The sequence below is a fragment of the Muscardinus avellanarius genome (assembly GCF_963383645.1).
Source record: "Muscardinus avellanarius genome assembly, chromosome: 12".
Taxonomy (NCBI): Eukaryota; Metazoa; Chordata; class Mammalia; order Rodentia; family Gliridae; genus Muscardinus; species Muscardinus avellanarius.
In genome coordinates this window covers 13,605,980-13,623,236 of record NC_137798.1, presented here as the reverse complement: position 1 = coordinate 13,623,236, position 17,257 = coordinate 13,605,980, and the positions used below count along the sequence as shown (strand labels likewise).

At 47.4% G+C, this 17,257-nt stretch overlaps 1 protein-coding gene across 2 annotated transcripts in view; it reads right to left on the bottom strand.

Moving 5' to 3' along the window:
* Nucleotides 1-2,163: 2,163 nt before the first annotated feature.
* Nucleotides 2,164-17,257, bottom strand: part of PPIP5K1 (diphosphoinositol pentakisphosphate kinase 1) — a gene marked incomplete at both ends in the record, with an annotated part of 36,013 nt that continues 20,919 nt past the window's right edge. Inside the window, 6 exons of one of the 2 annotated variants that reach the window (XM_080707974.1) lie at nt 2,164-2,942; nt 6,011-6,124; nt 10,089-10,226; nt 11,656-11,838; nt 15,341-15,403; nt 16,099-16,224. In XM_080707974.1, coding sequence (XP_080564100.1) covers nt 2,164-2,942; nt 6,011-6,124; nt 10,089-10,226; nt 11,656-11,838; nt 15,341-15,403; nt 16,099-16,224 — 1,403 coding nt within the window. The remainder of the gene's footprint in view (nt 2,943-6,010; nt 6,125-10,088; nt 10,227-11,655; nt 11,839-15,340; nt 15,404-16,098; nt 16,225-17,257) is intronic. The other variant, XM_080707975.1, reaches the window with a different exon arrangement.

The following is a 17,257-nucleotide window of genomic DNA, read 5'->3' as shown; positions in this document are numbered from 1 at the left end:
CAGATAACCAGGATCTGATACCCTGGACAGGCGCACACCAGAAAGGGAAGGGGTTGAGGGGCCCATGAGACCCAAAGCTTATTATACAGTCGCTGGAATATCCCCAGGAAGTAGAGCTGGAGCAACCCGCTTTCCTCTTAGTATCCCTGTGGAGCAAACAGTTAGATTTTCTCTATCCAGAGAAACTCTTTATGGGAAAGGGACGCACTAATCCTCCCAGTGCTCTCCCAGGGTAAAGACGTCAGTGGAATCCAGAAGAGGAAATGGCCTTTTATAACAACTCCTCCTGGCACTCGTCCATGGCATCAGAAGAAAAAATTAAGAGGTGATTGGATTCCCAGGGTCTGGTGAGAAGTTGTGTAGCCTCTGGTGCTTAACAGAGCTCAAATCTCCTTTTACAAAAACCCCACAGTCCAGCCATCTACTCATTAAAGACATTTGAGGTGGTGGGCTAACTGCTACAGGGACCTTCTGGGACGCTGGATCTCTATATTTTGTTTGGTTTTGGTCCTGTGGATAAACCCAGAGGTATTTTACCTCTGAGCTACACCCCCAGCCCTATTTTTTAGTCTTTATTTTGAAACAGGGTCTCACTGAGTTGCAAAGGGCCTTACAAAGTAGCTGAGGCTGTCTGCAAACCTGGATCCTCCTGTCTCAGCCTCTCAAATGCTGGGATTACAAGCATGAGCCACCATGCCTGGCTTCCTATTTTATTTATTTTAAATAGGGACTCACTAAGTTGCTGACGGTCTTACTATATTGCTGGGGCTGGTCTTGAATCTGAAATCTTCCTGTCTCAGTGTTCTGCCTTCCAAGTTCCAAGTACTTACTGGGATTACAGGCATTTGCCACCATGCTGGCCTTGGATGTGTGTGTGTGTGTGTGTGTGTGTGTGTGTGTGTGTGTGTGTGTGTTTTGCTGGGCTGGGGACTGAACCCAGGGCCATTCTACCTAAATTGCTGAGGCTAGCCTTGAACCTGTTATCCTGTGTCAGCCTGCCAAGTACTGGGATTACAGGCATGTGCCACCACATTCAACACTGTAACGGCTTTGACCGATTCAGATTCAGTCTCAGACACAACTGACTCATACTCATGCTTAAATTCACAACACATTATGACCACTGCCGTCATTCTCATTATTTTGTATTTATTGAGCACTCATAATGTTTCAGCCTTCAACTCCAATGGCCACATTATCCCTCCTGCCCACCCCCACTCCCATCCCCAGATCTTTGGGAAAAGCTTCATAGTCACATCTGGTCCTAAAGACACATGATATAAGGACAAACTTCTTGGGGACTCTGGAGTGTTTGGTCTTTGGCCAGTCTGTCCCTGGCAAACTACAGAAATATATATATGTATATATATATATATATATATATTAAATCTTTGCTCATATCTATACAATATTGATCTCTGCTAATTTCTTAAAATAGAACCTGATTCTATTATAGCATCTCCTAAGCCAAACAGCCTCACAACAAAAGGAGGCCCAGCTCACACTGGCCAAAGCTCCATCAAGCAGTCGCTCTGAAATCACACAGCAATCCGATACCTATTTTCCCTAAAGCCACTGCCCCGAGGAACAGGACGGAGCAGAAGGGGCATTTGGAGATGATACAGAAACACCCACAGCCCAGTTCAAAGGGAACTCTCACACCTGGCCCAGCTGAGGAGAACTAGAAAGACAAGAGTCCCCCTGAATGCACATCCGGCCTAAGGTACCTTGAGAAGCTGGGAATATTTCCCCAGTAAAGACAAGACCTTGGAGTTCCCACTTTGCACCTGTTGTGCCCCGTGGTGTCTTCAGCAGCTAAGTGGCATTTCCTTTAACAACTGGGGGTTCCCGTGATGCTCAGAGTGGGTTAGGTAATCACAGACCAGCCCATTCCAAGGAAACCCATTTCAAGTCTAACAGCTAACTGAGGAGCCAAAGGCTGCTTTGACCATGAAACTGGCTCCTCCCCAAGCACAGCTCTGCACAGACACGCTTCCTGACAAGAGGGCTGCATCCTCAGACACCTCTGGTGTGAGCCAAGGCCTCACCTGGCCAGTGCATTAGCCAACAGGAAAGGTTTCTGGCTCACATGGCTGGTGTAGTGTGACGCCACCAATGAGAAATGGTTAATTACACGTTGCTGGTGGAAGGCATGAGTGCTGGTCATGGGCTGGAGACTGGCTTTGACAGATGCTGGGCTTGGGGAGCGTTCTCTCTAGGCCGCTCGTCAGGCGGCTCAGGGACCCCCCGGGGCTGCTGATGGACCTCCTCAGGGACCTCCCGGGCCTGCAGATCCATCTCCCCCAGGCGCTCTGTAGGTGGTTCATCAACGTCGGGGATGTCTAGAGACAGCACACTGATTGCAGAAGACTCCTGGGCCAAGCTGGCAACCTCCGCAGAGAACCCCAGGCATGGCGGGCTGATCTCAGGGATCTCATGGGCTGACCTGCCATCTTCCACAAGGGTTTCCTGAACGAGGCCCCCAGTCCCTGCAGGGGACCCATGGAGCAGGCTTCCATCGTCCTCGGAGACCCCCTGGCACGGCTGGCTGACCTCCTCAGGGTTCTCCTGGCAAAGCTGCAAAACCTCCTCAGAGACTTTCCGGCCTGTGTGGCTGGTGTGTTGGCATGTGTGGTCAGTGGTGCCATGGTGCTCCTGGCCTGGCTGGCCGACGTCAGGAACCTCCTGGCACAGCTGGCTGGTCTCCACAGGAGGCTCCTGTGGGGTCTGGTTTGGTTCCGGAAGCTCTTGCTGCCCTTCTACGGGGAGCCCGTGTGCTACATTCCCCAGGGTCTCCTGGAGCAGCCTAAAGCTTTTGCTCTCTTCAGTCACGTGTGCATTCAGGGGGAGCTGATCACTGAAGCCAAAATGGGAGTTGACATCCATTGTGGTGGGGGAGGAAGGCCCAGCACTGGACACAGTGCTGGAAGGGCCGCTGCTGTCTGTAAGCCAGAATCAGGAGAACAAGTCAGACAGGCGGGAAGAGCAGGCTCTGCCCTGTGCATGTACGTCAAATGCTAGAATGGACGGCCTGTGCTACTCATGTTTTGGGGGAAAAGGATCAGAATTCTTCCTCAGTTTGCCCAGCTCAGGAACTGCCACCCTGGCCTAATGTCTATTAAAGGAATAGCATTAAAGGCTCCTATGACTTCAGGAGAGAGCCATGAGGCCCACTTCATCTGGTTCTTTGACAAATTTCTCCCATCCTAACTACAAATTTCCATGTTTACTCATTTCTACTTCAGATGCATATGAACCTTATCCCAATAGTTCATAATTAGGATTACATATCAAAATTGTGAAAAAACTTAAATAACATGTCCAGGATCCGTCTCCAGAGACTCCTTCTATAGGCTTGGTGTCAGGGTGTGGGGACAGGGGAAGGTGAGGACAATATAATTTTGTTGAAACACTCCTAACTGAATCCGATGTTAAAAACCATTCTTTACAGTAATTAATGTATTTCTTAGACAGAAGTAATCATTGTTTATATCTCAAGGGATAATTAAGCAAGAAAAAAATAGAAAAGCTTTGCAAATCAGAACAGTAGAAAAGGAAATGGTTTATTCAAAGATGGAAGATCGCTCTGGAACGTCCAATGGCCAGAGCTCTTAATTAACCTTCCTGGGAGTTACTGATCCCGTTGAGGCACTAATAAAAGTAATGAGGTATCTTCTAGGAAATGTATAAATGCACATATTCATATTAAGCTTTCATACAATTCCTGGGACTTACAGACTCTGCCCTGAAACCCATCTGTGGAAACGAGGTTAAGAGCCTCTAAGTCTTGAAATGCACAGAGCTACAGGACTGTACATATTATACACATGGAAAACAGAACAGCTAGTTTCCCAGATCCTGACAGCAGCACAGTAAAGACCAAAGTGTTTTAAATACACTATGGGATGATTCTAACTCCAATCTCTATTTCTTCATTGACCCCTAGTAGGAGACTAACCTATTTTCCCTTTGTAAATACCAGATTTATTGCTAGTATTATAACTACCTGTTAAAACACTATGGTATTAATAATGGCATTTTCTAGAAACAGAAGACGCCTGAATATATTGCTATCAAAGAGAACCTGGGACCAGGTGCAGTGAGGCATTCCAGTAATCCCAGTATTTGGGAGGCTGAGACAGGAGGATCACAGGTTTGAGGCCAGCCTAAGCAACATTGTGAGACTTTAAGAAACTTAGAGAGACCCTGTTTCAAAAGAAAAAAGAAAAAGAAGGACTGGGGGTGTAGAAGGACTGGGGGTATAGAAGGATTGGGTATAGTTCAGAAGTAGATTTCTCTTGGGTTTAATCCCCAGTACCAAAAAATAAAAGACTGGGTGGAGTGGTGGGGGAGAATCTGGCCAAGCTGGCAAGCCTAAACCTGCAGAGGCTTCATCAGTTGAGTTAAAGGTATACCAGATCTTGCTGGGCATGGTGGTGCACACTTGTAATCCCAGCACTTGGGAGGCTGAGACAGGAGGATCGCGGTTCACAGACAGCCTCAGCTGCTTAGTGAGGCCCTTTGCAACCCAGTGAGACCCTGTTTCGAAATAATGAATAAACAGGGCTGGGGGTGTAGCTCAGAGGTAGAATGCCCCTGGGTTCTGTCCCCAGTACCTCAAAAATAAATAAATAAATAAATAAATAAATAAATAAATAAGATATATCAGATCTCTCTCTCTCTCTCTCTCTCCCTCTCTCTCTCTCTCTCTCTCTCTCTGGAATAGAAGAATGCTTGAAACAGAAAAGATAGAAGCTGAGCTTTCCTCAAGTATAGAAGTAGCCTTAATATCCAGCTAATAATCTAATTTAAGCAACTCAAAGAGGCCAGGCAGAAATAGAAGAGGGAGAAGGGTAAGATCCCTATCCTCACTGCAGGAGCGAGGCAAGGGGCAGTGGCAAGGTGAGTGTGGGGAATCGAAGATTCAGAAGAAGAAATCTTGGTATCAAGGAGGAAGGTTTCTCATATAGAGTACCAGATGAAGGGCAAAATTTCACACTGTCAACAACAGTGCTAAAATATGCATCTGCTTCAGGCCTGTCCAAGTAAAAGAATGAAAGGCATAACTGGCTTTAGTTAGTCCCTCGAGGTAGGATAAAAAAGATTTTTCCCTCACTAGTACTCTGGCCCCTATCCCCACCTCTGATACCACTGGGATCTCTCTCCACCATCCTAGAAGTTCTTTGTGTTTCCACTGTTCACGCTGTTGCCAACAGTAATTCATGACAGGCTAGAGATATTAAAGAGGACTGGCAGCTGGGCGTGGTGGCACATACCTGTAATCCCAAGACTTGGGAGGCTGAGACAGGAGGATCACAGGCTTGAGGCCAACCGTAGCAAGTCCTTATTTCAAAAATAAAAAATAACTGGAGGCTGAGACAGAAGGATCCAGGTTGGAAGCAAACCTCAGCAATTTAGGAAGGCCCTCAGAAACTAAGTAAGATCCTGTTTCAAAATAGAATAATAAAGTAGGGCTGGAGGTATCACTTGTTGGTATAATACCCCTACATTCAACCCCCAGTATCTACCCCCAAAATAAAGGGAAATTTAAAAAAATAATGAAAAAGGACTGGGAATATAGCACAGAGGTAGAATGCCCTAGGTTCAATCCCCACTACCAAAAAAAAAAAAAAAAAAAAGGAACAGAGCTTCATCTCAACTTGGATGGAGGCAGACAGCTGGGAGAAAGGCCTGTGCGAGTGCACGCGTGGCGGCCCGAGGCTCCCGCTCCTGGGCCTTCTGTTCCCAGGCCGCCTCCTGGCCATCCTGCTAGAGAAAGCGGGCGGAACGAAGGGCATCTGCGGGGCCGGAAGCCTATTCAGGGAGAGCGTGCGGAGAGAGAACCAGTGGACCGTCCCTCCACCTCGGGGAGCAGAGTTGAGGCTGCTTCCCCAAACGCCCGCTCCTGAGCGCTGACCCCTCGTCTTCTCGTCAAATCACCGGATCCTCGTCCTCCAATCCCTCCATCCCTCCTGGTCTTTGTCTAAGCAGTTACAAAAGGTCTACTTACACCAAGGGGGCTTCTCGGAGCGCTGCCGGAGTTGCAGAGGAGGTGAATGAAGAGTACGGGGCGGGGAAAATGGGCTACCTGAGGCCTGGCTGCTGTGCAGAGAGTCAAAGAGGGCTGCACAGGCGGAGGGGAGAGAGGGAAGAACAGAGGGACATGAAGAATGCAGGAGCCACGAGTCCTCCATCCAAGTCAAACCAGCTTGCACTCCTCAGGCTGCAAAGTGGCAGATCCTAGGGACCATTCATTCAAACCACTGACAATTTTTTTTTTTTTTTTTTTTTTTTTTTTTTTTTTTTTTGTGCAGTACTGGGGATGGAACCCAGGGGCATTCTACCTCCGAGCTACACCCCTAGCCCCATTTTTTATTCTATTTATTTATTTTATTTATTTATTTTTGTGGTACTGTGGATGGAACCCAGGGGCATTCTACCTCTGAGCGAAACCCCTATTTTTTCTTCTTTATTTTGAAACAGGGTCTCACTAAAAGTTGCAGAGGGCCTCACTAAGTACCTGAGGCTGTCCACAAACCACGATCCTCCTTTCTCAGCCTCCCAAACGCTTGGATTACAAGCGTGCACCACCACGCCCAGCTCACAAATATATTTTTAAAAAGTAGTTGAGAACTGGGTGTGGTGGCACACATTTATAATTCCAGTATTTGGGAGGCTGAGAGAAGAGGACGACAGGTTGAGGAGAGACTCAGCAAATAGTGAGACGCTCATCAACCTACTGAGACCCTTTCTCAAAACAAAAATTAAAGCCAGGCCTGGGGGCGCACGCTTGTAATCCCAGCACTCGGGAGGCTGAGACAGGAGGATCGCGGTTCGCAGACAGCCTCAGCTACTTAGTGAGGCCCTCTGCAACTCAGTGGGACCCGGTTTCAAAAATAAAAAGTCTGAGCTGGGCGTGGTGGCACACGCTTGTAATCCCAACATTGGGCAGGCTGAGACAGAAGGATAGTTTGTGGACAGCCTCAGCTACTTAGTGAGGCCCTCTGTAACTCAGTGAGAAGCTGTTTCAAAATCAAGAATAAAAAAAGTTCTTTAAACTAAATGACAGCCAAGAGTGGTGGTGCCTGCCTGTAACCCCAGTACATGGAATGCTGAAACAGAAGGATCAGAAGCTGGTTCAAGGCCAGCTTCAGCAACTTAACCAGACCCAGCTTCCAAAAAAAGAAAAAAGAAAAAAATAGGGATAAGGGTATAGCTTGGAGGTAAAATGCTTGAGTTCAATCCCCAGTGCTCACTCCCACAAGTAAATAAAATAAATGACAGATATTATGAAACATTTCAGCTCTGAATACATCAATACACATCTCTAAAATCATTTCTACATAGTCACACACCATTAATATGCTAAACAAAATTAAAAGTAATTACCTAATATCATCCAAACCCACTCTATTCAAATTGCTCCACTTATTTTTATAGCAGAATCCAAGCATGAATCATGCATTGCATTTTTTTGTCTTTAAATATATATATATATATATATATATATATATATATATATATATATATATTAAGTTGGCATGGTGGCGCACACTTGTAATCCCAGCATCCGGGAGGCAGAGACCGGAGGATCAATGTTCACGGACACTCTCAGCTACTCAGCGAGGCTCTTTGCAACTCAGTGAGACCCTGTTTCAAAACTAAAAAGACGAAAAAATAGGGCTGGAGATGTAGCTCGGAGGTACATTGCCCCTGGGTTTTATTCCCAGTACCACAAAACAACAACAAACAAACAAACAAACAAACAAAAAATTGTGGTGCTGGGGATGGAAACCAGGGGCTTTCTACCTCTGAGCTACAACCCCAGTCCTGCTTCATTTTTTATTTGGAAACAAGTTCTCACTAAGTTGCAGAATGCCTCACCAAGTTGCTGAGGCTGGCCACAAACCTGCGATCCTCCTGTCTCAGTCTCCCAAGTGCTAAGATTACAGGCGTGCACCACCACACTTGGTTAAAATCTGTTTTAATCTAAAACAGTCAGCCGGGCGTGGTGGCGCACGCTTGTAATCCCAGCATTTGGGAGGCTGAGACAGGAGTATCACAGCTTGCGGCCAGCCTCTGCTACTTAGTGAGGCCCTTTGCAACCCAGTGAGACTCTGTTTCAAAAATAAAAAAGAATAAAAAATTGGGCTGGGAGTGTAGGTCAAAGGTAGAATGTACCTGGGTTTCATCCCCAGTACCTCAAAATAAATAAATAAATAAATAAATAAATAAATAAACAAACAAACAGAAACAGTCTACCCATAGTAACTTTTTTTTTTTTTTTTTTTTTTTTGCAGTCCTGAGGATGGAACCCAGAGGCATTTGACCTCCAAGATACACCCCCTGCCCTAGGTCTTATTCTTTATTTTGAAACAGGGTCTCACTGAGTTGCAGAAGGGCCTCACTGAGTAGCTGAGACTGTCTGCAAACCATGATCCTCCTGTCTCAGCCTCCCAAATGCTGGGATTACAAGTGTGCACCACCATGCCTGGCCCATAGTAACTTTTTGAAAAGAATAGGCCAGTGATCTTATAGGATGTCGCTTCCCATATTCTAAATTATTTTTATTTGATTGCCTCCTCATAAAATCATTTAATTTTCTTCATTTTCTCTTGTATTTCCCATAAATTGAAGTTAGATCTAAAACCTGGTTAGGGCCGGGCATGGTGGCGCACACTTGTAATCCCCGCGCTTGGGAGGCCGAGACAGGAGGATCACGCAGGTTCGAAACCAGCCGTGCTGGCGTAAGAGACCCTGTTTCCAAATAAAAAAGTATAAAATAGGTCTGGGAGTGTAGCCTGGAGGTAGAAGGGCTTCCAGGAACCCCATTACCACCAAAAATAAATAAATAAATAAATAAATAAATAATAAAACCTAGGCCGGGCGTGGTGGCGCACGCTTGTAATCCCCGCGCTTGGGAGGTGGAGACAGGAGGATCGCGCTGGTTCGAAGCCAGCCTCGCTGGCTTAAGAGACTCTGTTTCCACATAAAAATGTTAAAAAATAGGTCTGGGAATGTAGCCCGTGGGAATGTATCCTGGAGGTAGAAGGGCTTCCAGGAACCCCAGTACCACCAAAAAAAAATAAATAAAAAAAAAATAAAACCTAGTTAGGATGATTCAGGCTGAGTAATTTGTAAGAAATCTTTAAGGAGTGATTCTGTGTAGCTGATATTGCATAATACTGGAGACACACGATGTCTCATTGCCAAGGCTGAGCTTACTAACTTCATTAGGTGGTACCCACAGATCGCACCACTAGAAACTTCTCTTTCTGATTATGGGTGATATTTGAGGAATATTTAGTTCCCCATAAATGTTTTACCTAATGGTGTTAGTATCCCTTAAAAACCCTTAATTATTTTATTAGGAATATCAATGGTGATTTTCTACTTCTATCAATGCATATTTTCTGTAAAGAAGAGCATTTCCTCTTTAAGTGTTTTTTGTGTGTGTTTGTGTGTGTGTGTGTGTGGTACTGGGGATGGAACCCAGGAGCATTCTACCTCTGAGCTACACCCCCAGCCCTGTGTTTTATTCTTTATTTTGAGACAGGGTCTCACTGAGTTGCAGAGGGCCTCACCAAGTAGCTGAGGCTTCTGAGATTCGTGATCTTCCTGTCTCAGCCTTCCGAGTGCTGGATCACAAGCCTGCGGCACCACGCCCAGCTGGGTTTTTTTAAAATGTGTGTGTGGTATTGGGATTGAACCCAAGGGTGGTTTACCCCTGAGCAATACCCCCAGCCTTATTTTATTTTTTATTTTTTAAACAGAACCTCACTGAGGTGCTGAGGCTGGCCATCAGTCATGATCCTCCTCTCTCAGCCTCCCACACCTCCTGCACCACTACATCCAGTTTGACCTGTGTTTTTGGTTTTTTTTTTTTGGATCATATTAAACATATAGGTTATCTTACATAGGAGTGATATTTCTGTGATGCTTAGTTGGCCCATGTAATCATATATTTTTTCAAGTGCACTTTTGTATTTTTGCAGAGTACCTATCTTCTTAATTCATTACTTTCATATGTTTTAGGAATCATGGGGATGGAGGCAGCGGTAGGGTAAAAATAAGAGTATTCGGCATACCTGCAGATGCCTGCGCATGGGCATCAGTGTGGCGCTGGCAGACGCTACTCAAAAACTCACTCACTTGACGCAAGGAAAGTGCATTATGCAGTGTTTCCAGGGGGTAGATGGTAGGTACCATGGAGCACCCATCAAATCCTGTTGGAAAAGAGATGGGAAAGTCAATGTTATTCCTGCCAGATATACCCCAACTGGCCAAGGAAGCATGGAGAGTCCCTGACAGCCATTAGGAGAATCCATGGCTTTGGGATATGGGGTATCCAGGATTTCCAGGAAAGGGAACTCTTTAGAGTCCCTAGGGAAGTCTATTTCTCTCACCTCCAGGTTTCCTAAAAGGTCTACCTGTTGAAGCCTCCAGGCGAATCAAATCACCTCTCATCCTATCTATGGAGAGCCTGCAATGTCCCATGAACAAATAAACAGAATCCTAGTAGGGTAATCACTAACACTGCTTCTGACTTTCTGGGGGAAATAAAACAAGGATTCAGAGGCAAGGGATGAAACTGTAGATGTAACATGAGGCAGGGAGATCATGGAGTTGGAGAAACAGCAGATTTCAGGTATCATAAATAAGACTGAGGAGGAGGCATGGAATCTGAGGGGCTCATGCAAAAACAGGATGTGGGAGAAAGGTGGGATACTTGGATGCAAATGGGGGCGTGCACTCCACAGGAAGCTCAGGCGAGGAAGACCACATGCATGAACAGGACGGGGGAGTTCTTTCTTGGTCATTTCCATCACATCAAAGCTCTTCCTTCTGCTCTACTGCATGACCCAGACCTGTTAGACTTTTGTCCATCAGTAAAATGAGGCAACCCCCCTGGAAGAAAGAGTAAATGCTGATTCTACGCTCTAAACCCAATAATCCCAGTGTAGGTCTGCCAGTATGGGTCGGATCCAAGGTAAACCCAATTGTGTAATCCAGTTCCTAGGGACTACTACAGGGAAAATGTCCCTACTGGAGTATCATAAACACGTACCTAACCACATTTTCAGTCCCTGATCTTTCTAATGCCTCCTCTACATCTCCTAAAGGAGCTAAGGTTAGGAGGGGCAGCAATATCTACCCAAGGTTAGCCTCTTTTCACCAAGGACTAAAACCCATAATTCAAAACGACTGTATCATTGTCTCCTAACCTCTGGCCTTCGTCTGCCTCACAAATGGAACTGAGGCCTCTATGCCTCAGTTGGCCCCTGTAACCTATAGCATGCGGGCAGAGGAGTTCCTAGCTCCTCAGAGTGGTTAGAAAATGTTTGGATTTCAAGATGGTGGCAGTACAGGGTTCAAAAGGCAAGAGTAGATTCCAGGGCAAAAGATTACTCCTGTACTGAACAGAGGAAGGAGTAACGCTGGGGGCGGTGAGAAAGGAGACTGGGAAGGGGATGAGCAGCCAAGGCTACAGCTACCAGGCAGTCTGCTCCACTCCCATCCAAGCCACTAAATGCAAGTCGCACAACCTTGGGCAAACAGGAGAAAGGACCAGACGGGCTCTCCTGCCAGAAGTGCAGTAAGCAAAGCAGTCAGTCCCAGCAGGGAGCGGCAGCAGCCAGCCTGTGGCAGGGGTACCGTAGAGGCACTCGGGGTCATCCTGGCCTGAGCGCAGCCAGTTCCGGAAGAGACGCAGGTGGTAGGAGCACTGGTGCAGGTGATGCGCCAGCGTGGCATCCAAGGAGACCGGCCGGCCCCCTGGGCAGTCAGAGGAAAAACTGCGCAGCAACCGGACCACAGGGTGCTGGTCATCCAGCAGCTCTGGAGGGGTGGGGGCCACGAGAGGAAGCACAAAGATAAAGAAAGAGAAGAGGGAGAGACAATGAGGGGCACTGACGGATACAAGCATCACGTGGAGGTGGGGCCGCTTAGACCCAAGGTGAGCTAAGAAAGAAGTGGAGATAGTCAGAGTCACTGGGCCTCTCCTGCAGGGCTGAGGAGTGCTGGTGTCACACGGCAAGAATAAAAGAAGGGACTGAGGAGACCCTGTCATACAGCAAAGCCCTCCCCTTCCTCCTTGAGCATACGTCAGTCCGTGCCTGCAAAGTGCAGTGCCCTCGCTCTGCACAGGGATGGGCTGGCAAGACTCCGGGGCCTCCGGTCATTCCTGAAAAAGTCTGATTAGGGCCTGCTTCTCATACCAGTGTATCTGTGGGGTTGGAATGAAGATGAAATGATCCAAAGTCACTCCGAGAAGAGAGTCAAGAATGGTACTGTGTATGAAGATAAGTCCGGAGCTAAAAGGCCAGGCCTTTTGGACCAGATTCTAAAATCGCCATCGCCATAGACAGGGCTGGTGCCAGGCAGTGGCACAGAAGACTAGCCGGAAACAAGGAATAAGAGGCCTTTAAAACAGTGAGTATAACAAACGGAATGTTTTAGAAAATACCAATATTGACTAGTCATCGTCTTTTACTTTATGTCCAAATAAACATATATTTTTAAGTATGCATAAATCTCAGGGCTTGGGGGTCAGCGTACCCACCAAAGAAGCCCAAAGAAGATAGCTTTATGTCTTCTTCCCCCTACTGTACGTGTTTTCAGCTGGCGGGTGGAAAAGCCTTGACTCTGAACTCCGCATTGTTTTAGCTGGTTGGCAAGCTTTGCAGATGCATGGGATTCAGCTGCAGAAGGGAAAAGGCCTTTTAAAGAGTGGAAGGTGCGTGGTGGGAGTGGAAGAGGACAGGGAAGCTTGAGGAGAGGGTGTGGGGCTGAAGACCTGAAGTGAGAACTGGCAAGGATTTGCGTACAGGATACTGGTACAGGAAGGGTCGGATGATCAAGGTGGCTGCGGACGACTGCTCAGAAGCCCCAGACCACAACTAGTTCCACGAGGTGATCTCGTGAGAGTGTGGTGTTCAGAGACTGTAGTTTGGATGTCAGAAGAGAATTCGGCTCTCCCCAGACCAGTCGGGTGAGCAGATGTGTGGGTGTCTAGAAGGTAACGGGCCCAACAAACTCCTCAGGCACACTCTGACAGGCTGAATGCGGTGAGCCAGCCTCTCTCCCAGTTTCCTTTGGTGAGTTCAGTGTACAGTTTAGTAACAGGCCACACTAGCGTGCTGGATGTAGTCGCCGGCTATCACAGGAGCTTATCAGGAACAGAGGCAGGGATGGACCGAGGCCGCTCTCCATCCAAGTATGGAGACAGCGTCGCCTCACCTCCTTTCCAAAGCCAGGCTCAGGTTTTCCAGCTGCTATTTCAAAGCCGGACATCATGCAAGATGGTGACGGCGGGGCATGGCTGGGAGTAATCTGCCACAAGCAATTGCAGATACAGCGTCCACTCTGTAACTGCTGGGCCAGTCAGGCAGGCCTTGGCCTTGGGGGAGCTCTTATACTGCCATAAGGGCCAGATTTAAACTACATGATCTTCCTTAGCAAGAGACATGATAGCTTCAAACTTCTTCTGCTGTCAACAGGTAGACCCCAGGTTATGGTTTCTCAAGCACATTAGCCTCCTGGCTCAAGCACAAGAAAAACAAAGGAGGCCAGCAGGCCCTGAGGAGGGATGCAAGGTGTTGGAGATCTTAAGTTGGTTCTCCTGCACTATACCTGAATTTTCCAGGCCTTTCTTCCTCTCCTTCTTATGGTAATATTAATTCTTGCTTTCTTCATCTGGTGAGTCTGCCAACCAAGGCTTCAGGGAACTGGAGATATATAGGTTTTAGGATCTGTTTTACATATTTAGGTCTTTTCTTCTGGCACGTAAGGAACTAGATGAGTGACTGAGCTCTGACTTCGGGCTCCAGGCTCCTGGTGCTCTATCATGGACCCTAAGTCCAAGTCCCAGGCTTGGGGTTGGCACATCAGGCTCTGCTCTATGTCACATGAAGGTCAGGAAAACCTGAAGCTAAATGAACAGGCACAGCCATTGTGCTCTGGGGACTTCTGATCACAGGCATGAGGGCCTGGGGTGGGGCCAACTGAGCAAACACAGGCTGGTCAGCTTGGGAAGAGATTGCAGTAGCGCTTACTGGAGAGGTGGGGCCTGACTGCGCTAAACTCTAACACCTGCCACAGGCTAGGCAGCAGAGACCCACGTGGGGAGGTTTCATAGCCAGGAGGCCAGGCCAACTTTACCTGTCAGAGAGTCTTCACTCTTGGAGAGAAGAAAACCATATTGAACAAAATTGGGTTGACTTTGAGATCAAGACCCAATCCAGAGAGAAAACTACGGATACGAAGAAAAAAGCTCAACTGGAAACGAGCCTTGGATTCTGCTGCTACACCCTTCAAAAGACCTTTCAATTTTTACTTACACAGATCTCCAAACTTGCCCACTTTGGTGTGCACAGGCCCAGTCCTTCAATATTCTTGAAATGATTTATCCCTAAATTCCCCAGGATCCCCAGCAGGTATTTTAACTCTTCGCCTTAAGCTTCTCTAAGATAACTTGGCCACGGGTAGGACCACATGGAAATTACATTTAAAAACTCAAGGTACAGGGGCAAGGGTCTAGCTCAGGGGTGGAGCATTTGTGGTCAGCATATGTGAGGCCCTGGGTTCAATTACCAATATGCATGCACGCGTGTGCATGCACACACGTAAAAATAAAGAAAAGACCTCTTAAGGTAGTCCTTTCTCCTTTACCTATTCCCCCCTTCTACCCCAAAGCAATGTGGGCTCTTGTTTCCTAGGCCCAGACACTAGGTTAGTAGTAACATAAAGCAGATGTCAAGAGCACAAGAGCCACACAAGGTGCACACAATCGCAGGAGACAGGGACAGGAAGATGGGAAACGATACATTCAAGTCCAGTGTTCTTTTAAGCAGCCTTGGGAGCTGAGAACTGCAGCACTGCTCCACACGAGAAGCAAACTGGCCATCTACCCCATCAAAAGAGTTGGAGGAAAAACCCAGGAAGATCAAAATTACATATGCTGAGGAATGGGTTGGGGGGGGAGAGTGGCCCATCTCGGCAGTGCAGTTCTGTTTTCTAAAAAGGGGAATATTACCACGTCTGTACACAGCCTGGCAGTCATGTGATAGGAAAGGAAGGGGTTCAATCAATGTTCTCGGGGTGATGCTGACAAGTGACATAATGGTGATGAGGGTGATTATGGAAATAAGACCCTGAGCTGCCCCAGGGATAGGTCAGCCGAGGCCAGGCCGTCACGAGGGACGTTCAGTGAGCGGCTCGTTCAGAGACAGGAGGTGTCAACACCGTGGGAGAAAAGGAGAGTCAGTGTCAGAACTCAGAGGTTAAGTTTCTGGAGGAGACATGGTGAGGAGGAATGACGCTGAGTCGGAAGCAAACGTACCGTTAGTCGGATGCTTTGCAAACGACACAGAAAATCGTTTTACGGCCGGGACAAACAAGAGCTCTGGGGAGAAAAGACATCAGGGGATTATACCCACCCCGCCCACCCTCTGCTTTGGAGTTTGCCCACAGTTTACTCCGTCCTTTAATTCGTTATATGACCTGGCCCCCGCCCCACCCCTTGAGAGTCCCGAATCTGCGTTTTAGTCTTTTCCTCTGATGTCATCTCTTAGTAATCCGTGTCATCTCCATTGCCACAGAGCCCCAGAAACAACTCTAATGTCAGCACCATATCCTTTTCCTGGTCATGTGGAAATGAAGTCTATGTAGTGCCTTTCCTTCCCTCCCTGACTCTTTCCACAGCACCTTTCTACCTTAGCTGAGCAACTGCCCCAGCCCAAAACCTGCTTCCTGGGTTTGACTCAAGAGTAACTGCACTTTTCCCGACCTGGACTGTTCTCTGGGTTCTCACGCTACAGGCCCAAATCCAGGAAAGAGTACGAATTGATGCAGCAAGGCTGTAGCTGGGATTATGAAGGGATAAGCATAAATAAGTAGTATTTGTATGGTGAGAGGGATGCAAATGGAAGGGTGGAAGGGGTCCTGCTTCCTTCTTCTGTCTCTTACTGATGATGAAAACCTGTTAGAGTGCCACTGTCAGCACCATCTTAAGCATGAAGAGTCCTGGAGCTGTGTCCTTGCTGGGAAATAAGTGAAAGGGAAAAAAAGATTCCTTCCCCCCATAACCCACCCACATACCATCTCGGTGCTTCAGACTGGCGGGCGCGAGCTTTTTGCCATGGCTGCGGGCGTAGTCCTGGAGATTCGGAGCGCTGGAGGAGCCGCCCAGCACCGTGGTGCTGAACAGCCCTGTGCACTGTGAGCCTGCAAGGCCGGGAGCGCGTTAGTAGCCACACCAAGCTGTACACGGAGTACACACAACTTCACCGGACAACATGGAGACACACACAGCCATTCAGAGCCACTGCCACGTGGACATTCCATGTAACCAAGCAGCGCTCGCCACTGTCCACAGCCACACCCAGCAAGCAAAGTAGGGACTGTTCCCAAGAGCTACATGGCAGAGACGCTCGGCCACTACACATACAGGGTTAGTCAGATTAGGGGATTCAGGCTACTGAAAGAGACAGACTGCTCTGCAGGAGGCTCTCAGAAATGCTAGCATAGGAAGAGCCTTCAAGCTCCCCCTAAGTTTAATACGGTGCCCTTTACCCTGGATGTGGGATCTGAAAAACCCAGAAATCTAGTCCCTGGTCAGTCTGAAAAGAAAAAACTTTGACTGGAACTAAAGGATGGGTTTAGAGCACTTAGCTAGTAACCTTTCAATTCTTTCTGAATTCTTCATCCAATGTACCCTCCCTTCAGGCCTGTTTACCTTTCCTGGGAATGAAAGTATGAGACCTACTGAATTTTTAAGGCTGGAAGGGTCCTAGAGACCATCCAGCTCAACTTCCTCAGTTTAGAGATGAAGCAGATATAAAAGGGGTGACCTTTTCTCAAGGTCACACCGTACGTTAGGAGCCAAAGTGGACTAGAATCCAAGTCTTTTGACTCTAGGGACCAAATGTATTCAGTCAGGAAAGAAATAATTTTCTTTTTTTTTTTTTTTTCTTCTTTTTTTGGTGGTACTAGGGTTCCTGGAACCCCTTCTATCTCCGGGCTACACTCCCAGACCTATTTTATATTTTTATTTGGAAACAGGGTCTCTTAAGCCAGCGAGGCTGACTTCGAGCCTGCCTGATCCTCCTGTCTCCGCCTCCCAAGCGCAGGGATTATAAGTGTGCGCCACCACGCCCGGCAGAAGTAATTATCTTTCATAGAGGAAACAACATGGTTTCTGAAGTCAAGTTATGTAAAGTTGACTGATTATATGTAGAGCCCACTTATTATGTGCTGA